Source organism: Corvus kubaryi, unplaced genomic scaffold (genome assembly GCF_017639235.1).
Source record: "Corvus kubaryi isolate FWS band 111438036 unplaced genomic scaffold, C.kubaryi_AGA036_p1.0 37341, whole genome shotgun sequence".
NCBI lineage: Eukaryota > Metazoa > Chordata > Aves > Passeriformes > Corvidae > Corvus > Corvus kubaryi.
In genome coordinates, this window is record NW_024581112.1 from 11,632,482 (window position 1) to 11,650,722 (window position 18,241).

At 49.8% G+C, this 18,241-nt stretch overlaps 2 protein-coding genes across 6 annotated transcripts; one reads left to right on the plus strand and one right to left on the minus strand.

The window, feature by feature from the left end:
• Window positions 1-252: 252 nt before the first annotated feature.
• On the plus strand, window positions 253-7,811 carry SCNN1A (sodium channel epithelial 1 subunit alpha). Of its 2 annotated transcripts, none has more exons than XM_042031220.1 (13): window positions 253-360; window positions 920-1,293; window positions 1,691-1,946; window positions 2,814-2,998; window positions 3,789-3,889; window positions 4,570-4,733; window positions 5,049-5,147; window positions 5,318-5,435; window positions 5,676-5,754; window positions 6,071-6,128; window positions 6,256-6,311; window positions 6,835-6,910; window positions 7,127-7,811. In XM_042031220.1, exons 2-13 carry the CDS (start codon window positions 944-946, stop codon window positions 7,451-7,453), a joined length of 1,869 nt encoding a protein of 622 aa, XP_041887154.1. In that variant the 5' UTR covers window positions 253-360; window positions 920-943; the 3' UTR covers window positions 7,454-7,811. The 2 variants fall into 2 exon arrangements, with proteins under 2 accessions (XP_041887154.1, XP_041887153.1); XM_042031219.1 differs by lacking the exon at window positions 253-360 and adding an exon at window positions 574-694.
• VAMP1 (vesicle associated membrane protein 1) lies at window positions 7,702-18,237 on the minus strand. Of its 4 annotated transcripts, XM_042031223.1 has the most exons (6): window positions 18,144-18,237; window positions 17,313-17,472; window positions 16,319-16,477; window positions 16,019-16,070; window positions 13,188-13,277; window positions 7,702-7,824 (listed from the first exon to the last, which is right to left on the minus strand). In XM_042031223.1, coding segments are annotated over exons 1-5 (432 nt in total). In that variant the 5' UTR covers window positions 18,146-18,237; the 3' UTR covers window positions 7,702-7,824; window positions 13,188-13,218. The 4 variants fall into 4 exon arrangements, with proteins under 4 accessions (XP_041887157.1, XP_041887156.1, XP_041887155.1 ...); XM_042031222.1 differs by lacking the exon at window positions 7,702-7,824 and having other exon boundaries at window positions 12,665-13,277; XM_042031221.1 differs by lacking the exons at window positions 7,702-7,824; window positions 13,188-13,277 and adding an exon at window positions 13,370-14,400 and having other exon boundaries at window positions 18,144-18,236.
• Between the last annotated feature and the right edge of the window lie 4 nt (window positions 18,238-18,241).

The following is an 18,241-nucleotide window of genomic DNA, read 5'->3' on the forward strand; positions in this document are numbered from 1 at the left end:
CGAAACTCGCCGCTTTTCCCTTGGAAAGCACAATTTGGCGATGAAAGCCAGGCAGGAGCCCTCACCGCCGGTCGGTGACAGGGCACGGTCCCAGGGAGGACAAACCGGGGGGTGTTCCCGGCCGGCGAGCGCTGCCTCGGGGACCAGCGCTGCCAACTTTCTTTCTGCATCGCCTGGGCTCGCTGGGACGCCGCGTCCCCGCCGGAGGGGGTGGGAGGAGGAGGTTCAGGCTGTTGGGCGGCCGTCCCTGGCCGGGGCCGGGCTCTCTCGGGGGACCAGGGGGGCCCCGCTGTCCCCGGGAGCGCCCCGCTGTCCCCGGGAGCGCGGCGGCCGCGCCTTGACCCCGTCGGCACCGCCAAGGTCTCCGCCCCGACGGGTCCCCGGTCCCCCGGCCGCTGCTGTCCCGCCGCCGACACTTGAGAGTTTAAAGAGGCTTTTCTTCCCCGGGAGCGGCGCCCGGGGGAAGGGGAAGGGGCAGGAGGGGGCAGGCAGGAGGGACAAGCGGGAGGGGCGGGGAGAGGCTGGCAGGGCAGGAGCCGGGCGGGGTGCTGGCTCCAACTGGAAAGGAACCGGTCCCAGCCCAGCCGGGGAGGCTGCGGGAGAGCCGGCAGCGCTGGGCATAGCACACCGGCCCCGGCCCCGGCCCCGGCCCCGGCCCGAGCAGCCGCCGCTCGCCATGGGCACCGCGCCCCGCGTTAGTGCCGCGGCCCCCGCGGGGCGGGCGGGAGGATCTACCCGTGTCACATGTGGGACGGGAGGCTCGGAGGGGGACCTGCAGCCTGGGCGGGGGTCAGGGGGGAGCGGGAGAAAGCAGCGGGGCTTGGGGGAGATGGATGCAGAGCCAGTTGGTGAAGCGGGCATGGCTTCCCGGAGCTACAGTCTTGCTGGGCAACCCACTAATTCTGAGTTTGTACTGTAGGCTGGGTCTGTGAAGGCAGGGAAGATGCCAGAAGGGGAGAAAATGAGACAATGTAAGCAAGAAGAGGAGCAGCAGCAGAAAGAAGAGGAGCGGGAGGGTCTCATCGAATTCTACAGTTCCTACCAGGAGCTATTCCAGTTCTTCTGCAGCAACACAACCATCCACGGGGCTATCCGCCTGGTGTGCTCCAAAAAGAATAAGATGAAGACAGCCTTCTGGTCTGTTCTCTTCTTTCTCACCTTCGGCTTAATGTACTGGCAGTTTGGGATCCTCTACAGGGAGTACTTCAGCTACCCTGTCAACCTCAACCTCAACCTTAACTCGGACAGGCTGACTTTCCCGGCCGTGACGCTGTGCACCCTCAATCCGTACAGGTAAGAAACAGGCTGCAGAGATGTTGACTGCTGTGACTTTGATGGGTGTAGGAACACGGCACAAACTCACTGTGGTTCTCCTCATGATCCTCGACTGCCCACTGTTGTAGCGGTGCCGGTGGAAAGGACGCTTTTCAGAGGGAGGCCTTTGCTGCTGCAGGGCACTCACAGTGAGGCATGTGGGTTTAGGCAGCGCTGCTTGGTGGTGTATGTTAGCAGGCTGCAGTGTAAAGTGCCACAGGGCTAGAGCAGATTTACTTCTCTCCTGCAAGATAGCCTCCAGCAAGGGGTTAGATTTACAACTCGTGGCAGGAATGCCCGGAATCACCCCAGCAAACTTTGCTGCCTGTCTTATTCAGAGCTGTTTGTGTGCTGGTTTTCTCTCCCCCCTCTATAGATACAGTGCCATCCGAAAGCAGCTGGATCAGCTGGACCAAATCACCCACCAGACACTGCTGGACCTCTATGACTACAACATGTCTCTGCCACAAAGCGACTGGTCCACAGTGTCCACACAAAGGCGTAGCTCAAGGAGCCTGCTCCATCATGTCCAGCGCCATCCTTTGCGGAGGCAGAAGCGGGATAACTTAGTCAGCTTGCCAGAGAACAGTCCTTCAGTGGACAAGAACGACTGGAAAATTGGCTTTGTTCTGGTGAGATCCCTAGATACCCTGCGCCCTACCCACTCCAGTCTCTGCCTGGCTACTTTTGTCTTGTTAGACCCTTGGCCATGCCTCTCCTTACGTAGAAGTCTGATTAATCTCCACTGGCTATTGCTAATGACAGATAAAGGTAGAGCTGAATCCTTTGCTCCATACAGTCCCGCTCCCCAGATTCTGCCCCTGTCCATGTCCCAGGCCCCAGGGGACATGTCCGTGTCAGTGTACATCTCTTCCTAAGAGCAGCGAAACCTTGTCCTTCCTGAGGGTACATCAGCCTTGCAGTTGCCTTTGAGAGCTGTTTATCAGCATCAGCTGCTGCATTGCCCCAATAATAGCAAAGGAGAAAGTATTTGATGGTCCTGGGCCACCTGAAATGTGATCATGGTCGCAACTGCTCTTAGGTAGCAGCTTCCTCGCCCTAGGGTATCTGTGTTTGCATTTAAAAAGGCACTGAAGGACTGAGGCTAATCACTCTGCAGTTAACTGGAGTTCCCATAGGATCACAAACGTTTTTCTGGACACACCCTGAAGGAAGGGCTCCCCACGCAAGAATTTAAAGCTCCTGGTTTTATACCAGGTAGAATTTATGTGCAGATTGCCCTGCACACCTTGCTGCCTCCTGGGTTTTACTCAGCCTCGCTTATTCACCTGGCGTTTCCCTTCCACCGAGGAGCTGCCCTGTGTTTTCCCCATACCCTGCTGATCACCTGTTGGTCACACACAGGAGTTCTGTGTAACTCTTCACTGCCTCGGTCATCTCCTGCCTGTGCTGAGGGAGCACAGCTTATCCACAGGCAGAGCCTTGTCTCCTGGACAACAAGACTTCTCTGACATGGCTGCTTTTCTCCTTCTTAACAGTGCAATGAAAACAACGACTGTTTCCATCAGGCGTACTCCTCGGGAGTGGATGCCGTGCGGGAATGGTACAGCTTTCACTATATCAATATCCTGGCGCAGGTGCCTGATGCAAAAGCCCTGGATGAGTCTGACTTTGAGAATTTTATCTATGCTTGCCGCTTCAATGAGGCAACGTGTGACAAGGCGTAAGTAGTGGAAACATCCCTGCAAACACTTGTTTTGTGCCTGGGTTCGAGGGGAGTCGAGGAACCCACATTAGAGAACCTCTTTTCTGAGGTGGGGTCGTTCCTTGTTCAGCTCCCCTTGTGTCAAATGATCTTCCTTGAGTCTTTTCTGTGGGTTGTGCTTATCAGGGTCACAGGTTCTATGACCTGGAACTATGAACCTCAGAGGATGATTTCTCCTTTTTCTGGGTTCCACACAGATGAAATAATTATACTGGTACAAACGCCAGAGCGGGCACAGATGTACAGCGTAGAAGTATTTTTATTCTACTCTCCACAGTGGTAAAGTGGTACATATCAGCCCACATACAGGAAGAAGAGAAGAGAGAGTTGATACAAAATGAAAGTAAAAAAAAATCCCACTTTTCTCCTGCCATTATTGGTCAAAAATCCCCAAGGAGGTAGTGGAACGAAACCCATCTGCAAGGGAGGAAAAGGGGTAGGAAAAGCTAAGAGTTTCATCAGTATTAGGAAGATAATACAGTAATTGCTAGCACTGCTAAAACCCATTTGGGCTCTGAAAAGCAGTATGAAAAACCTCGTGGAAAAACCTGTCCAGCTCCGGGACATTTTTTACAGCACATTTTAATTGCTTTTCCGTGTTTGGGCGAGTTTACATAACAAATACTGCCCATCTGCTGTAAGCCCCTCTCCCTGCTGATGGAAAACAGAGTTGTTCCTTTCAGAAATCCCTTCCCCTTGGTTTCACAGCCCTTCTCATTCTGTGTAAATGTTTATCTTCCCCTCTCAGGAATTATACCCACTTCCACCATCCCTTGTATGGGAACTGCTATACCTTTAATGACAACAGCAGCAGCCTGTGGACATCCTCGCTGCCTGGGATCAATAATGGTGGGTGAGAGGCACCCCTTGGTGAGTAAGGAGAACAGCTTAGCTCTGTTTTCCCTAGGAGTTATGGGCATCCTGCTGTGCTTAGTACTGGTGGTGGCAGATTGCAGCCCTGCTCTGTCTCGCCCAAGCTGTTTTCACCCATGTGGAGACAGCTGTCTCATGGACATGGCTGTCCCTCACTGCTGCCCACTGAACTCTCTCTCCCTCAGCAGTGCCTGATCCTTATGCTCTTTGCTTCCTCTGGTCTTGTGCTGGCCCTTCCTGAAGTCGGCTGCTGAGCCACAGTGCTGTGTTCCTGGTCTTCACCTTCTCCATTTTCCTCTTTCAAGAAACTGACCTATTTGTGTTCCTAAACTCCCTGAAACCTTTCTAGGCCAAATCTTCAGGCTTTTCTTCCATCTGGCTCCAAGTCTCTCCATGAAATCTCTCTCAATTCCCAGTTGTGTTTTTTCTCAGCCACAGTGATGAAATCCAGTTTTCTCTGGCCTCTTCTGGAGCCTCCAGCTTTGTCGCTGGCCTCCCTCCAGCCACTCTCTATTGCTGCCAAGCTTTGGTGCAGCCCTGGTTGATGTCTGTCTTTTCCTTTATCTCTTTCAGACTCCCTTTTAACCACCCTGCTCTCCCTCCTCTGCTGCACCACAGCTGGCCATGACCTCCCTCGCTCTCTGATATTCCCTCAGGTCTCTCTCTGGTGGTGCGCACCGAACAGAATGATTTCATCCCTCTGCTGTCCACGGTGACAGGAGCCAGGGTCATGGTCCATGACCAGAATGAGCCAGCCTTCATGGATGATGGGGGTTTCAATGTTCGTCCTGGCATCGAGACCTCCATCAGCATGAGAAAGGTGAGGAAGCAGAAGGGGTGAGAGCTGTGGATGGGAGGTTATGGGGAGGTTCAACCTGTGGACCTAGTGTGTGTTTAAGGGAGGGGATTAATCACATGGAGTGAAGGGAGAGGAAGAACAGCTTGCTGGACTAGACGAGAAGCATTTGGCTGCAGTTTATCAGTGAACAATGAAATGGGGGCAAGCAGGGGGAGCTGGCAGCCCGAGGAAAGCATAAAGAGCAGATGCTGATGGATGAGCAGTGCAAGGCATGGGAGAGTGGGAAAAGCACAGCAAAGTGGCAGTGTTCTGTGCAGTGAGAGTTTGCTGTTGCAGGAGATGACCGTGCGCCTCGGGGGCAGTTACAGTGATTGCACAGAGGATGGCAGTGACGTGCCAGTGCAAAATCTGTACTCATCCCGCTACACCGAACAGGTAACTCGCCATCACCCCTCCTGGGCCACCTTGTTTCCCTACTTTCCTGAAATGCTTCAGCCCCCTAACGGCCATTCCTTTCCTTGGGCTGTGTTACTAGTATGATGTGATACAGGCAGCAGTGGGTTTGGTTCCCTTGATCAGCCTTTTCCACCTTATGTGCCTCCCAGGTCTGCATTCGCTCCTGCTTTCAGCTCAACATGGTAGAACGCTGTGGCTGTGCATATTACTTCTATCCCTTGCCCAGTGGAGCAGAGTACTGTGACTACAGAAAGCACACGGCCTGGGGTAAGTGGACAGCAGGGACAGCAGAGCTCATGCACCACCTCAACCTGTTTGGTCCAGCCCATGTCCCAGCACACCTCATTGTCTTCAATGAGCTTCCTGGTGTGGGACATCCAAAAGACAGTCTTGTCTTGGATGATTAGCCCCTTGTGGAAGGAAACCTCTTCTGGGTTCCCTTCGCAGTCACACATCACCTTTTGTGACACTGTGAGCTTACCTGGATTTACTTCCTTTGCTGTTCAGGCTACTGTTATTACAAACTGCTGGCTGAGTTCAAAGCTGATGTGCTGGGCTGTTTCCACAAGTGTCGGAAACCTTGCAAGTAAGTTATCATCAGTCAGGCAGGAAGATTGGAAACTATTCCTAGAAATGTTGGAAAGCATTCACTGACCAGGCAAAAGCTTGAGTCAATAGCTGAGCTCCAGCCTGAAATGGTATTTCTCCCATCAGGAAGCCAGAAGGGCTGAGGAGCATCAGGGCTGGCTTAGGGGTGAGCTCCCAAGGACTGTGCATTCCACATGGTGGGAAGTGGGTGGAACTTCAGCATGGGAGGGAATCTCCATGTGTGCCTGGGGATGGCGAGACCTGGCCCTGTGGCTCCCATAGCTTCAGAGCTAACACAGCCTCTGGTCTCGCAGGATGACAGAATACCAGCTGTCAGCTGGATACTCCCGCTGGCCTTCTGCTGTCTCAGAGGTAAGCAGAGGGTGTCCTGGCACCTCAGCACTGCTCCCACCTCCCATTTAGTCCTTCCTCAGCTGGTACTAAACCTGCAGGAGGTGACTGTGATCATGTAACACAGTTTATTGCACTTTCATTTCAGGACTGGGTTTTCTACATGCTTTCACAACAGAACAAATACAACATCACATCCAAGAGGTGAGAGCCCCTAAGCAGAGACTGTGTGCAAATGAGAAACCATCCCAGTGCAGTGTGTGTGTTGGAAATGTCAGTCACTGATGGGAAGAGATCAGGCATGGGACCTGTGGACAAGGCCAGTGGATTTGAGTCAGAATAGATATATACCGAGACTTCAGCAAGAACTGGGGACTCAATGAAAAATTTTGAAAGGGTTCAGATGCTGATATGAAAATAGTAAGCCCCAGGCACTTGCTGTGTGTTCTGGAGTCACAGGAAGTGCTTGTGGAAGAGTGGGAAGGAGAGCTGTGCAGGAGCTTTTGCCACAAACATTGGGTTTTACAGTGCCGTGTCAGAAGTGCACTGTAAGTACCAAAGGTTGTATTTAGTGCAGAATGAGGGAGCTGCAGAGATGGGAGAAAGCCTCTGGGTGGTATGTGTGGGAGAAGGATGGGATGCAGAAGAGGACAGAGATAATTTGGTGTGGTGAAGAAATGCAGGGATTGTGGAGTTGGGGTTACTGAGCATCATCTTTCATTCACAGGAATGGAGTTGCCAAAGTTAATATCTTTTTTGAGGAGTGGAACTACAAGACCAATGGGGAGTCTCCAGCCTTCACGGTACACGCTTTACTACCACATCTTCTCTGGCCACCCATTCCCCCACGATGTCTCCACTGTGACAAGCTTTTGTTCCAGCACCATTGCTGGATATTGAGTCTCTTCCTGGGGCAGGGTGAGGGGAAGGCCCCAGTAACAGAGGGAAGAGGGAACAGGCAGGGAGGCAAAAGTCCCAGACAAGGGCTGTCCTCACTGTTCTTTCTCCATCTCCTGCAGGTAGTGACTCTGCTGTCCCAGCTTGGGAACCAGTGGAGCCTCTGGTTTGGATCCTCTGTCCTGTCTGTGATGGAGCTTGCAGAGCTGGTTCTGGATTTCATCGCCATCACCTTTATCCTGGCCTTCCGCTGGTTCCGCTCTCGGCAGAAGCTCTCCCCGCCGGGACCCGCTCCGAACAGCCAGGATAACACTGCTTTCCAAGATGAGGCACCAGCTCTCAGTGCTCCACATCGCTTCACTGTTGAGGCTGTAGTGACCACGCTGCCATCCTACAACAGCCTGGAACCACGTGGGCCAAGCAGGGACGGTGAGGTGGGACACGAGTGAGGCAGCTGTTCAGATGGGTGGCAATTGGAGCAAAGGCTGCACACTTTGTCTGTGGGGCCTGTGCTTCCTTCTTTCTGGGGTGCTGCACATGGACCATAGCAAAAGACTGCTCCATGGCTGGCCTGGGCTCATTGCTTTCACTTCTGTAGGCAAATTCTTCAGTCTCGTAAAATGCTATTGCTCTGGGGATCACCAGGCTTGAGAGTTGATCAAGTGTATGTACAGGGGAGATGTCCTCTTGATTTCCTTACCCTCTGTGCATGTGCACACCTTCATGTGCATGCATGCTTTCTTTCCCCTCCAACAAGGATGCTGCCACAGTTCTGGTCTGTCATTCATTAAAGAGGTTTGGCAGGTGTGACTGGCCTCCTCTGTGGTATGACAAGGAACAGGAATGGAGTCTCAGCTGGGCTACAGATCTCTCAACAGGCTGAGCTTTGTTAAGCTTTCACTAAACTGGTTGCTCTTTCCTCATTCTTCATGTCCAGCTCTGATCCCAAGACTGTGTCACCTACCCTCTCCTCCCCCAAGGAGAGGCTACTTGAGACAAGAGCCACTGGCACGATCTCAATCTGTGTTACACACAGTGCTCTGGAGAGGTGCTCAATGCTTGCTGCCAGTCCCAGGCCTGGGACAGAACACTCCTGGCAAAGTAAAGGCTCCCTTTTCAAGCTGCCTTTGTGGCATTGCTAGATCTTGGGTGTCCCCCCTTCCTTGGGATACACCATACATGTGTACATCCAGCTGTTTGATTGTTTGCCAACAACTCCGGGACAAATTGATCTCTACATTTGCTTGGCCCTCCCTGCTTTCTTCCTGAGGGAAACAAAGAGAGCTTGGCAGGATTATGCACACCCCCCAAAAATCCCAAACACTACCTCTGCTGCCACAGGGTCCTGCAAGAGAGGATCGGAGCAGCGCAGGTCATGCAGTGCCTGCTCTGCTCCACTCAGCCCTTGTCTGCTCCACCCACAGAGACTCTGCTTCTTCCTGAGGGAAGCACAGGAAAGTACTGCAGGCTTTAATCAAAAGTCCTTCCAAGGAAAGCCTTAGCCTATTTAATTGGACCACATGGGCAAAAATGGTCCTCTTCTCAGGAACTAACTTGGGAATCTTTGCACAAGAGAACACGTTTCTTGCAGTGAGCTTGCCATACACTTTTCTTACAAATACTCAGACTTCTGCTGCAATGGTGTTTGCACTGCACTTTATGGGGCATCAAGAGAGCAAGGGTGATGTCCTTAACAAACAGGATTATCCACTTCACAGGACAAACACAGATACCAGAATTTAAGCAGTTTAGGCAAAGACCTGTGGTACCCTGTACCAAATCACATTGTGAACACCCACTATTTGTTAATCATAACAAAAGAAAAACTTAAAGTTATTTTAAAAATTAAGGTAGATACACTGCCCTTGGGAAGTTGGAAGGGTTTACTGCAGTATCTAAATGTTTGCCTAATTTTTCCCTTTGAGATGCTAAACACATGCTGCTTGTACTGCTCTTGCCTTGATTACCTAAATGCACTTTTCAATTCCCAGCAGAGAGTGATTTTATTCTTCTTCACATACACAAATGCTATGTTCTTTATTGCACAAATAGACATGGTTTTTCAAATTTTATCCCAGTGCTCACCTGATGACTCTTGTTTGAAAGTGAAGATAATGTCTCTCTGCTGGGAATAGAAGCAAGTAATTCAGGGGGTGTCCTTCAGCAAGGGTGGCAGCCCAGCAGGAGGGAGAGTCCTGCAACAAGCACTTAGAGGTGTGGGAACATGTATTCCTCCTTGGGGGCCCCCACTTGAAAAAATATCAGAATTTCTGCAAACATGAAGAAATCCATTTTCTGTGTCTGATTTTAAATGGAATAAAAAAGAGTAATGAATGAAATCTCAAAGTTGCCTCAGTGAAGGGACTTTCATGTTCTGTAAAGACACTGCCCAAGAGGCAGAGCTAAAAGCTAGGTTTAGTTGCTGAAAGTAACTTTGGCCACAATTAAAACACAAAAGGCAGGCAGATAGAGGAGCTAGGATGCTGCACCCAGTTCTTGGTCACCAATTCAAAACTGCAGACTGATGCCTTGGGTATTTTCTAGCACATGAATGAGCAAAAACCTGACACTGGACACAAAGCTGTTTGCTTCACAAAGCCACCTTCCAATCAAGAAAGGAGAAAGAGCAGGTGCAACACCTAAAACAGTCTTTGTATACCATAAACATACGATGACTCATATGGTAAGCATGATCTTTCCTGAGTATCCAAAGAGCGAGACACGATTCTTCACATCACAGAACTATAAATAACCCTGTAATAACCATAAAATTGATGAGACCTGCTGCATCATGCATAGTTAAGTGGGTGATTAAAGCAAGATTAATCAGAGGCATAACTACTTGAAACACTAAGTTCTCTTCATCATAAAGAAATACAGCTGCAGAAGGTGGTCATGTATTTCCTGGGGGAAGCTTGAACCGTATTCTATCTCTTCTGTAAGAGCATTAAAATGCAAAAAAAAAAAAGAGCTTTGACTGATGAACTCAAAGTAATGGCACCATTCAGGATAGCTGTAAATCCAGAGTTAAAAGCCTGTACAAACATGAAGAAGCAGTTATACAAGTTGGTAAATAGATTAGCCCTCCCTGTCCTGTGAATCAGTGCAAAAATTGCCATCTTGGGAGAAATCAGGTGATTGTTCCAGAAATAATCCCTACATTTCTTGTAGGCTGACAAGTCCACAAATGAGCTCAGCAGATGTATAGTGAGCTTGGTCTGGCTGAGAACAAGAGGCAAGGCCAGCAGTGCTGGAGTAAGAGCCCCAAAAATGGGAGTGTTTCACTGAGAATGTGAAAAAACTGGAGAAAAGGGAAGAAAGCATGCATGCATGGGGATCTGCAGGTCAGCAAAAGGCAAATTAAAGGTCTGAGCTGGAGTGAATTTGTACAAGAGGAGAAAGTTGAGGGGATGTGAACGCTCAGTAGTCACATGTGTGTTAGAGGCATAGCACAGTTATTTTGAGGACATGGAAAACATGCAGGGAACAGCTGAAGGTTGTGTCTTTTTGGACTGAGAACAGATACCAAAACTATTGTTTTTCCATAAGAATTAAGGTAATAGAGGAAATGCAGGGAAGTACAACATAAGTGTCTAGGGAAGCTAGAAAAAAAATGAGAAAGCCATCACTTGGGAGAATAAACAATATATTTAGAAGAACTAAACCCTGCTTACTGGAAGGCTTAGAGAAGCTGGACAGATAGGTCAAGGTTTGTCTGCACAGACTGAGGTCAAACCGAGAAGGAATTTGAGCAAAGGGTTACCAGGCTCTTGGGAGAGGTTCAATAAAATCTAAGGGGTTACAGGCTACATCAAGAAATGAAAAGAGCAGCAGTGCTGTGGGTGAAAGGACACAGGAACCACAGAGATCAGGAACATACCACAGGCACAGCCACATTCAGTCACAGTTCTTTGTATTTAACAATATGCAATATTTAAAGGGGGCTTGTAAGCACAAGAGGGCAAAGTGCCTTCAGCTTCCAAGTGCATGCAATGAACTAAAAAAAGCTTATGATCTTTATTAATCTTTTAATAAATTTATGGCAAATTCATTTTTTAAAAAAAATAGTACAAAGGCTTTTGGAAAAGAAGCCTGGGAAGAAAGAACATAAAAAGAAAGTGTCATTTTGTCCTCTACAGAAATCATTTAATGGGTCTGTGCACTGAAGGAAAGGACATTATGGGGCTGTTCATATTTGAAACCTGGGGAGCAAGTAAGGGTGTTCTGAACAGGTGTTGCACTCTATCTCAAGCAAAAAATAGGTCAAAGATTATCAGGAGTATGGAGGCTCAGGTATCCAACAGACATGGCTGAGTTGCCTGTTTGTAAAACCTGTATCTTTATCTGTTACATCTCTCAGAAGAATTATTTGCTTAGAGGTCAGAACAAAGATAAAACCTCCCCATTATTACCTCCCTTCACCAAGTTAAGGCTTCCAACCCCAGTGGATACATCAGAGCAGGGACCTCTGTCACTTCCCAAGGAAGCTAGGTTCATTTAAAAAGTGTTGATGCTGCATTCCGGCTCTGAAGAAAAATCTGTCTTCCCAGCCATCATTTGGTTACTCTCCAGCTGAGACAACAAACCCCACCACTGATGAGAGCCTGCAGCCTGCTTTGATCAGCACAGAGACACCTCAGGAGAGGCCAGAGCAATGCCTCAGGCATCTAGAAATACGAAGGTTTAAGGTATATCCATTTAGGAGCAGTATAGTTGAGGCTTTTCTTCCACCACATCTGAAGACATCAGGATGAAGCAGCTGCTAGGGGAGCTGCACATTGCACAGAATGGTTTGGTTTGGAAGGGACCTTAAATATCATCTTAGTTCCAACTCCCTGCCATGGACAGGGACACCTTTCACTAGACAAGGCTGCTCAAAGCCCAATCCAACCCAGCCTGGAACACCTCCAGAGATGGGGCATTCATGGCTTCTCTGGGCAACCTGTTCCCATTCAAAGGCATGTTAAGCATGTTCCATGTTTAAAGGCAGAGCTTGAGTTTTTAATTAGACATATGAAGAACTATTCTCCCAAAGCCTTGGCCTTGCTTTTGGAGCACATTTTGAACCCTGTTTTGTCTAGGATAACAAAGTGCAGGAGCAGCAGAAAGGCTGATGCAGTAAAGGATGGCACCTCAGAAGAGCTTCCGGTAGAACATGGTATTTCAATGCCTTCCAGAGGATTTATGGTTTGGCATGCAAGTCTTTGCAGACATCCACAACATGACTCATGAACTGGGCTCAACCCTGGGACAACCTTCAGCAGTATGTTCAGTCCCAGCTCTGTGCTCCAGAGCAGCTGCCAGCTTTGGAAAATGACCATTCAACACCCAGCCTTGGCTAGGGACTTGGACACTGCATCATCAACAGTCTAAAAATGCATCTGTCCTAAGAAAACATCTTCCCCATCCCCCTACATGAATGAGGCTGAGAACTAACAGGAAGGCAACACACAACACTTGGCAGGAATTGTAGCACAACTAGTTTGTTTGGGTTGTGCAGGCTTGAACTGTGTGGAATTTTAGACTGTACATGCTGCTTTAGTCCACCGGCCAGTCCAGACACCTTCCTTTCCCAGGAAGGCTTACATCTTTGAAGAATTACTCTAGCTGCCTTGCTCCACATTCACCATTGTGAGTTGTTCTGGTGAGTTCGTTGTTCTGGTGTGATTTTGGTGATGTTTAAGACTGGATAATGATTGATCATAAGGGAACCAGAAGCCACACGGAGGACTGTTTTACAAGCCAGCTTTCATAGCAGTAGGGGCAGATAAGGGCACAAGTATCTAAATTTAAAAGAAGTCTGCACTGGACAAAGCTCTGTCATTTCCTTTTAATTAGTTTCAAGGGTACAGTGAAGCTGAACAAAGGGGCACTTACCTTTATTCCAGCCATGCTCCAAGATACGCTGTGAACAGCATCCTGCTCTTGGAGGTCTTCATTTGGGTCCTGAACTTATATTCCAACACCAATGGAGAATTGTTTCTGGGTTTAAGGATCGGAGGTTATTGAAATCTAAAGGCAGCACAGCCTGAGAGCCAGAGCTGCCACTAACACACTGATGCACAGGAAGGTAGTCCCCTGACCAGGAGAATGGCTGGACATTTGGTGGCTAAAAGTAGACTTGGCTTGGGCAGCCTCTTCCCCCAGAGCTGCTGGTTCACACATCTTGTTACAGACTTTGACCAGAGTCAGTCCAGCACAACTGGAACTACCATCACTTTGCAATGGGAAACCAGCCACTGCTTTGAGGGACACACTTCAGGTACGTGTATGCTATGGAAGCGACAAAAAAAAAAAAAAAAAAAGCCAAAACCAGTTTGGCATCCCAACCCCTTCCCACTCACTGACAGACCAGACAGACTCAGTAAGGTGGTAAATTGTGTTTCTTAGAGACCATTAAAAGTACAGGAGCTGATTTCTAGAACATGTCAGAGGAGATTACAGTTGTGATTGTAGAGGAGGTAAATAAACTGCACGTGCATGAGTGGCTGCGATGCCGTGGGCAGCAGAGCCCCTTGCTTTTACTAAGAGGGCCTTGGTGATTTGTTTTGCCCATGCACAGAGAGACAAAGGAGAGGAAAGGGAGCAGACACACAACATCTAAGGGAAGGAAATGAAAGAGACAGCCTAGGGGGACCTCAGCTCCCAGAGAGACAGGAGGAATGGGGCACCAAAGGCTTGTTTAGAAGAGTTCGAGAGAATTGCTGGTCTGGGGGCCTCAAGCTTGTAAGCCTACCCCCTAAAATGAGAGCAGGAAGTAGCACAAGCAGGCCCTGGCTCCTCTTCAGTAGATGCACTTCTGACCATCCATCACATCTCAGTTCCACAGGGCATTAGGGAAGTGCTCAGGGGACGAAGGCTGCTTCACTCCAGATCTTCATCTCTGCCCTCCCCCGAGGTGAAGAGGAATGGAATTGCAGGGAGATGAACTCAAATGAAATGCCGGGACATGGAAGTGAGCATGCAAAACTTAGCCCCTTTCCAGGTGCCCTGGGAGGTGGAAAGAGGCTTCCCCAGCACACCCAATGAAACAAAAAGCATCTGCTCCTCCCATCTTTTGTACTTTGCTCTTATCTGGGAACTCCACTGATGTCCTCCCTGCCTCCTCTTAAGCCTAAACAGATCCCAGTGTATTCTAGAACAGAGGCAGAGCTTTCTAAATTAAAGGAGTACCCTCTTTCCAGTCTAGATTACAGGCTACAGCTCAGCTTGTTAAAAAAAGTTAAAAGACAAGATACACATACCTCAGAAGACTCTACAGAAACAGGGCAGCTCATTTAACCCATGTCTGACAACACATTCAAACAACTCACAGCTCTTGTTACTTTTGATGGAGAAGAACAAGGGAATTGCTCACAAAGCCACAAGTTTACTCCCATCAGAGACCACCCTGGACCTAAATTCAAGAGAACCCATAGCAATTAGGAGGATTCAGTTCGATAGGCAAGACCTCTAGAGACCTAAGTTGCCAAACTGGGACATCTGATGTCACTTTGCAAGATCCATGCCCAGAGCACCATCTCCCTTTGAATCCCCAGCTAACCATTTCAAGGTTTTCTAACTCCTGCTGAAAGTTAGGGCTTTGTGGCAGCAGAAACAGAGCAGATATTCTTAATCAGAAAGCTGTGCAGCTCATTCAGTCTCATCTGGAATACCTCCAGTCCCCTTCACCTCTATCTGCTATGGCAGTGAGCTTCCTTGATGTTCAACCTAGGCACATAAAAGTAAAACACCAATTCCCATTTTTCCACTACTCCAAAGTCTTCCTTCTGGAGAGCTACAAGATAGTGGGAAGCTACAGGGTCCTGGCTTGTGTGTGCATAGATGAAAGGCATATTTGGCACTCCCCACCAGACTAATTGCTGTTCTTTTGTTCCTTGTGGAGGGAGACTTTACTCCCACACGCGCCTTTTAGATAGTGGCAATGCTCCTTTCATTGAACTGTATTTAGCCTTTTGCACTTGACTGAGGTAATCATGTAGGCCCTCCTTTATAAAAACTGAAATGGCCATGTTCAGGCAGCAAGTCATCTGGAAATGAGGACAGGCAGAATAAATCATTTCTTCAAGTGCTCACCTCTCCATGGCTAGAGAAATCTACATCACTACGTGTAGCTTAGATGGCTCACAGCCACTGGCCAACACAAACTAGCTTTTATTTCAGAAGCTCAATGAAAAGCTCAAGTCATGCTGCCACTCTTTTTAGGCAGAACACTAAAGACTCTCACATGCTGAAGTCCTTCATCCCAAAAGGCACTGTGTTAAGGCATTCTTATTTTGCTAGAGTTCACACAGGCACTATTTGACAAGCTTACACCCAAAAATAAACACAAAAAGTTCCCTGTAGAAGAGCAGGAGCAAATAACTACCCACTCCTCCTCAACTTCCCTTTCCTCTAAACTTAGAGGATGCTCCCTAAAGCTGCAGCAGCTATTGAAAAATCTATCTATGTTTAGTAAGCAGCTCAGAGTCCTATACACAAGATAAAACTAATAAAGAAATCAATGAAGAAGCTAGGTGAAAGGGAAGGAAAGGAAAAATTCAGAGGCAAGAAGAGACAGGCAAGGTAATAGGGGACAGTACGTTGCAGACTGAAGACCTTTTTTAAGTAAAAAAGTAGACTGGAGAAAAAGCAACACAAAAAAGAAAAAAGAACAAAAGGGCAAGTTACACCAAAGGTCCCTCAGAAAACTCCAAACCACCCACCAGGGCAGGAATTTGCCAACCCACCCACGCCAGGGTAAGTGCCCCTCATACTTACAGGTTTACCTGACCTGGCAGGCAGAATTCCCCATTTCTACAATGATGGCATCCCCCATTCCTCATATGCTAGGTAAAGCATACCATTTCCACACTAAGTGAGGGAGTTCCAGCACTTCCACCTCCCTTCCCCAAAGACTGGAGATAACACTTATGCAACTAAAACCCTCGAGATCCCAAACCAAAAAGGAAAAGTTTAAAGTATTCTAGAGCTGGTGTTTCCTCACCTTTGAGCCTGAGGTTTTTGGTACTTACTTGCAATCACCACCACCACAATGGCACCAATCACTCCCATCATGATCATCATCTGGAGAAAAAGATTGTCCAAGAGCAACACTCAGAACAGACTGACAAATTCACGTCCTTCCTGACAGCCAGGGAATGTAAGCCAGGCCCTGAAGGTGTGACAGCTGAGGCCTCAAAGCCTTCCCACAGTGAAACAATCTTAAGCATTTGAAATTGTTACTAAGCCCCAGCTACGCTTGCAAAGCCCTGCAGGAGAGGGGTAGCCCAGTTCCCTCCTGATGAAGGAGATGATGGTACTAGGAAACTCACCTTGCAGTTCTTCCACCAGTACTTCCTTTTCAGTTTTGCTGCACTACTTTCAAATATTGAGGCACCAGCCTGAAGTGCATCTGCCCGGTTATCCAGCTCTGACAGCATCTCATCTCGTTCCAGCACCTTGTCTACATTTACACACATTATATCAACCACCTGCAGGAGGGAGAACGGTGGGAGCAGTTATAGGGGTAAAGACAGTTGAAAAAGAGGAGTAACTTAGCCAATAACTGATGTTGTGATACTAACAAACAAAAAACATAAACAAGGGGGGGGGGGGGGGAAGAATCAGGGTAAGAAAGAAGTTGTTTCAAGTCACTGCCTACTTTGAAATGAAAAAAAACCCGAGACTCACTGTTAAAATATCAGTTCAATACACTCCAGCCAGGTCCTCAGCCTCACATTCTCATCTGCTTTTAAGAGCTCTCCATTCCAGCAGCACGCCAAAGCCACCCTCCTCATGAGAGGAGTCATATGCTCACTTCCCGAGAGCTGCAAAATTAACTTATGAGCTTCATGTTGCTGCCCCGGTGAGGCACAAAGGCGCTATTGCGCGTCAGCAGCCAAGCCACTGACGTTGATCCCGGGAAGCCAGGCAAGGATTCCCCCACATCACCGCACACACTGTTCCCTCGAAGCAGCCCGCAGGGATTAAGAGCTGTCCTGGATGCCGTACAGCTTTATTTCCATAAGAGATGCATGATTACGAGGTAACCAAAAAAAAAAAAAAAATCTAACAAGCCTGGTCCGTGGAAGTCGTATCTGGAATTAAGCGGCTTTTAAACATAAAGCAATTTCTCCTCCAGCCTCTTTAATAGGTTTGCCGCCCTATTTTTGAGTATCGAGTATTAATTAATTTCTGGCATTGGCATAACAAAAGGAGCCACCCCTCCGCCACAGACACTGGTCAAGAACATCGCTGCTGCAGAGCAGTGGGAGAAGGGTCCAGGCATCCCTCAGGGAAGCCAGCCGGGCTGGCAGAGCTACTGACCTCCTGCACCTGGGCCTGCGTCTGCTGCAGGCGGCGACTGCTGCTCAGATTGGTGGGAGCCCCGGGGGGACCCCCACCGGGGGCTGCCCCCTCGGGAGCTCCTCCTTCGGGAGCCCCTCCTTCGGGAGCCCCGGGAGCAGGCTGCTGAGCTGGGTCAGACCTAAGGAAACACACACATGAGCGAAGACAAAACTCAGCCGCTCGAGAGAGAGCCTCCCCAAATCCATGCGAACCCGTGTCCCCAGGCTGGAGCAGTGCTGGCAGCAGCCTCGGGAGCCCGCAGCCTCCCTGGATGCCCCCGGACCGGGAGCAGGCGGGCTCGTGGGAGAGCCCGAAGCAGAGGCAAGCCCAGGGGTCAGCGGGAATGGAACCAGCCCCTTGTCGAAGGAGCTTGCGGGTGCGCCCGCGCCAAGCACTGCGGCCTCCCGGGGGGAACAGCGACCTGGCCGCAGGGAGGTGACCAGGAGACAGGAAAGGAAGATGGGGAAAGAGGGACAGGGAGGCACCGCGGGGGCACTCCGGGAGGGGCACGGCAGGCACCGGGCCGGGCACAGCGGTGGCCGCCAGACAGGCTAGCTCCAGCTGGGGCCCCGCACATCACCGGCGGGGCGCGGCCCGCACACCCACGCACCCACGCAGTCGGTGGGGAAGCAGGACCGCCCGGGGGCGGTGTGGGCAACCCTGCCTGCGGCTGCTGCAATGCGCCACCCGACCCCACAGCCGCCGGCCAGGACACGAGCTCTGCATTGACCCCGCTCCCGCACGGTCCAGCCACCACCCCCACGCCGCGCCCCCCGCAGCTCGCCCACGGCTGGTCGGGCGGACACTCACATGGCCTGGCCGGGCCAGACAGAACGACGGCACACCGAACTTCACACCCACAACCCCGCGACCCCCCACTTATAACCGATGGGGCCCCGCCCACAGAG

What these genes read in the sequence shown, in the direction of transcription:
- SCNN1A (XM_042031219.1), top strand. An exon ending in GCTGCCTGGGATCAATAATG is followed by an intron (nt 3,890 to 4,569) that starts GTGGGTGAGAGG and finishes ATATTCCCTCAG; the next exon opens with GTCTCTCTCTGGTGGTGCGC. An exon ending in AAGTGTCGGAAACCTTGCAA is followed by an intron (nt 5,755 to 6,070) that starts GTAAGTTATCAT and finishes CTGGTCTCGCAG; the next exon opens with GATGACAGAATACCAGCTGT.
- VAMP1 (XM_042031221.1), bottom strand. An exon ending in CGCAGGCCCAGGTGCAGGAG is followed by an intron (nt 16,478 to 17,312) that starts GTCAGTAGCTCT and finishes TCCCTCCTGCAG; the next exon opens with GTGGTTGATATAATGTGTGT. An exon ending in TGTGGTGGTGGTGATTGCAA is followed by an intron (nt 14,401 to 16,018) that starts GTAAGTACCAAA and finishes TCTTGAATTTAG; the next exon opens with GTCCAGGGTGGTCTCTGATG.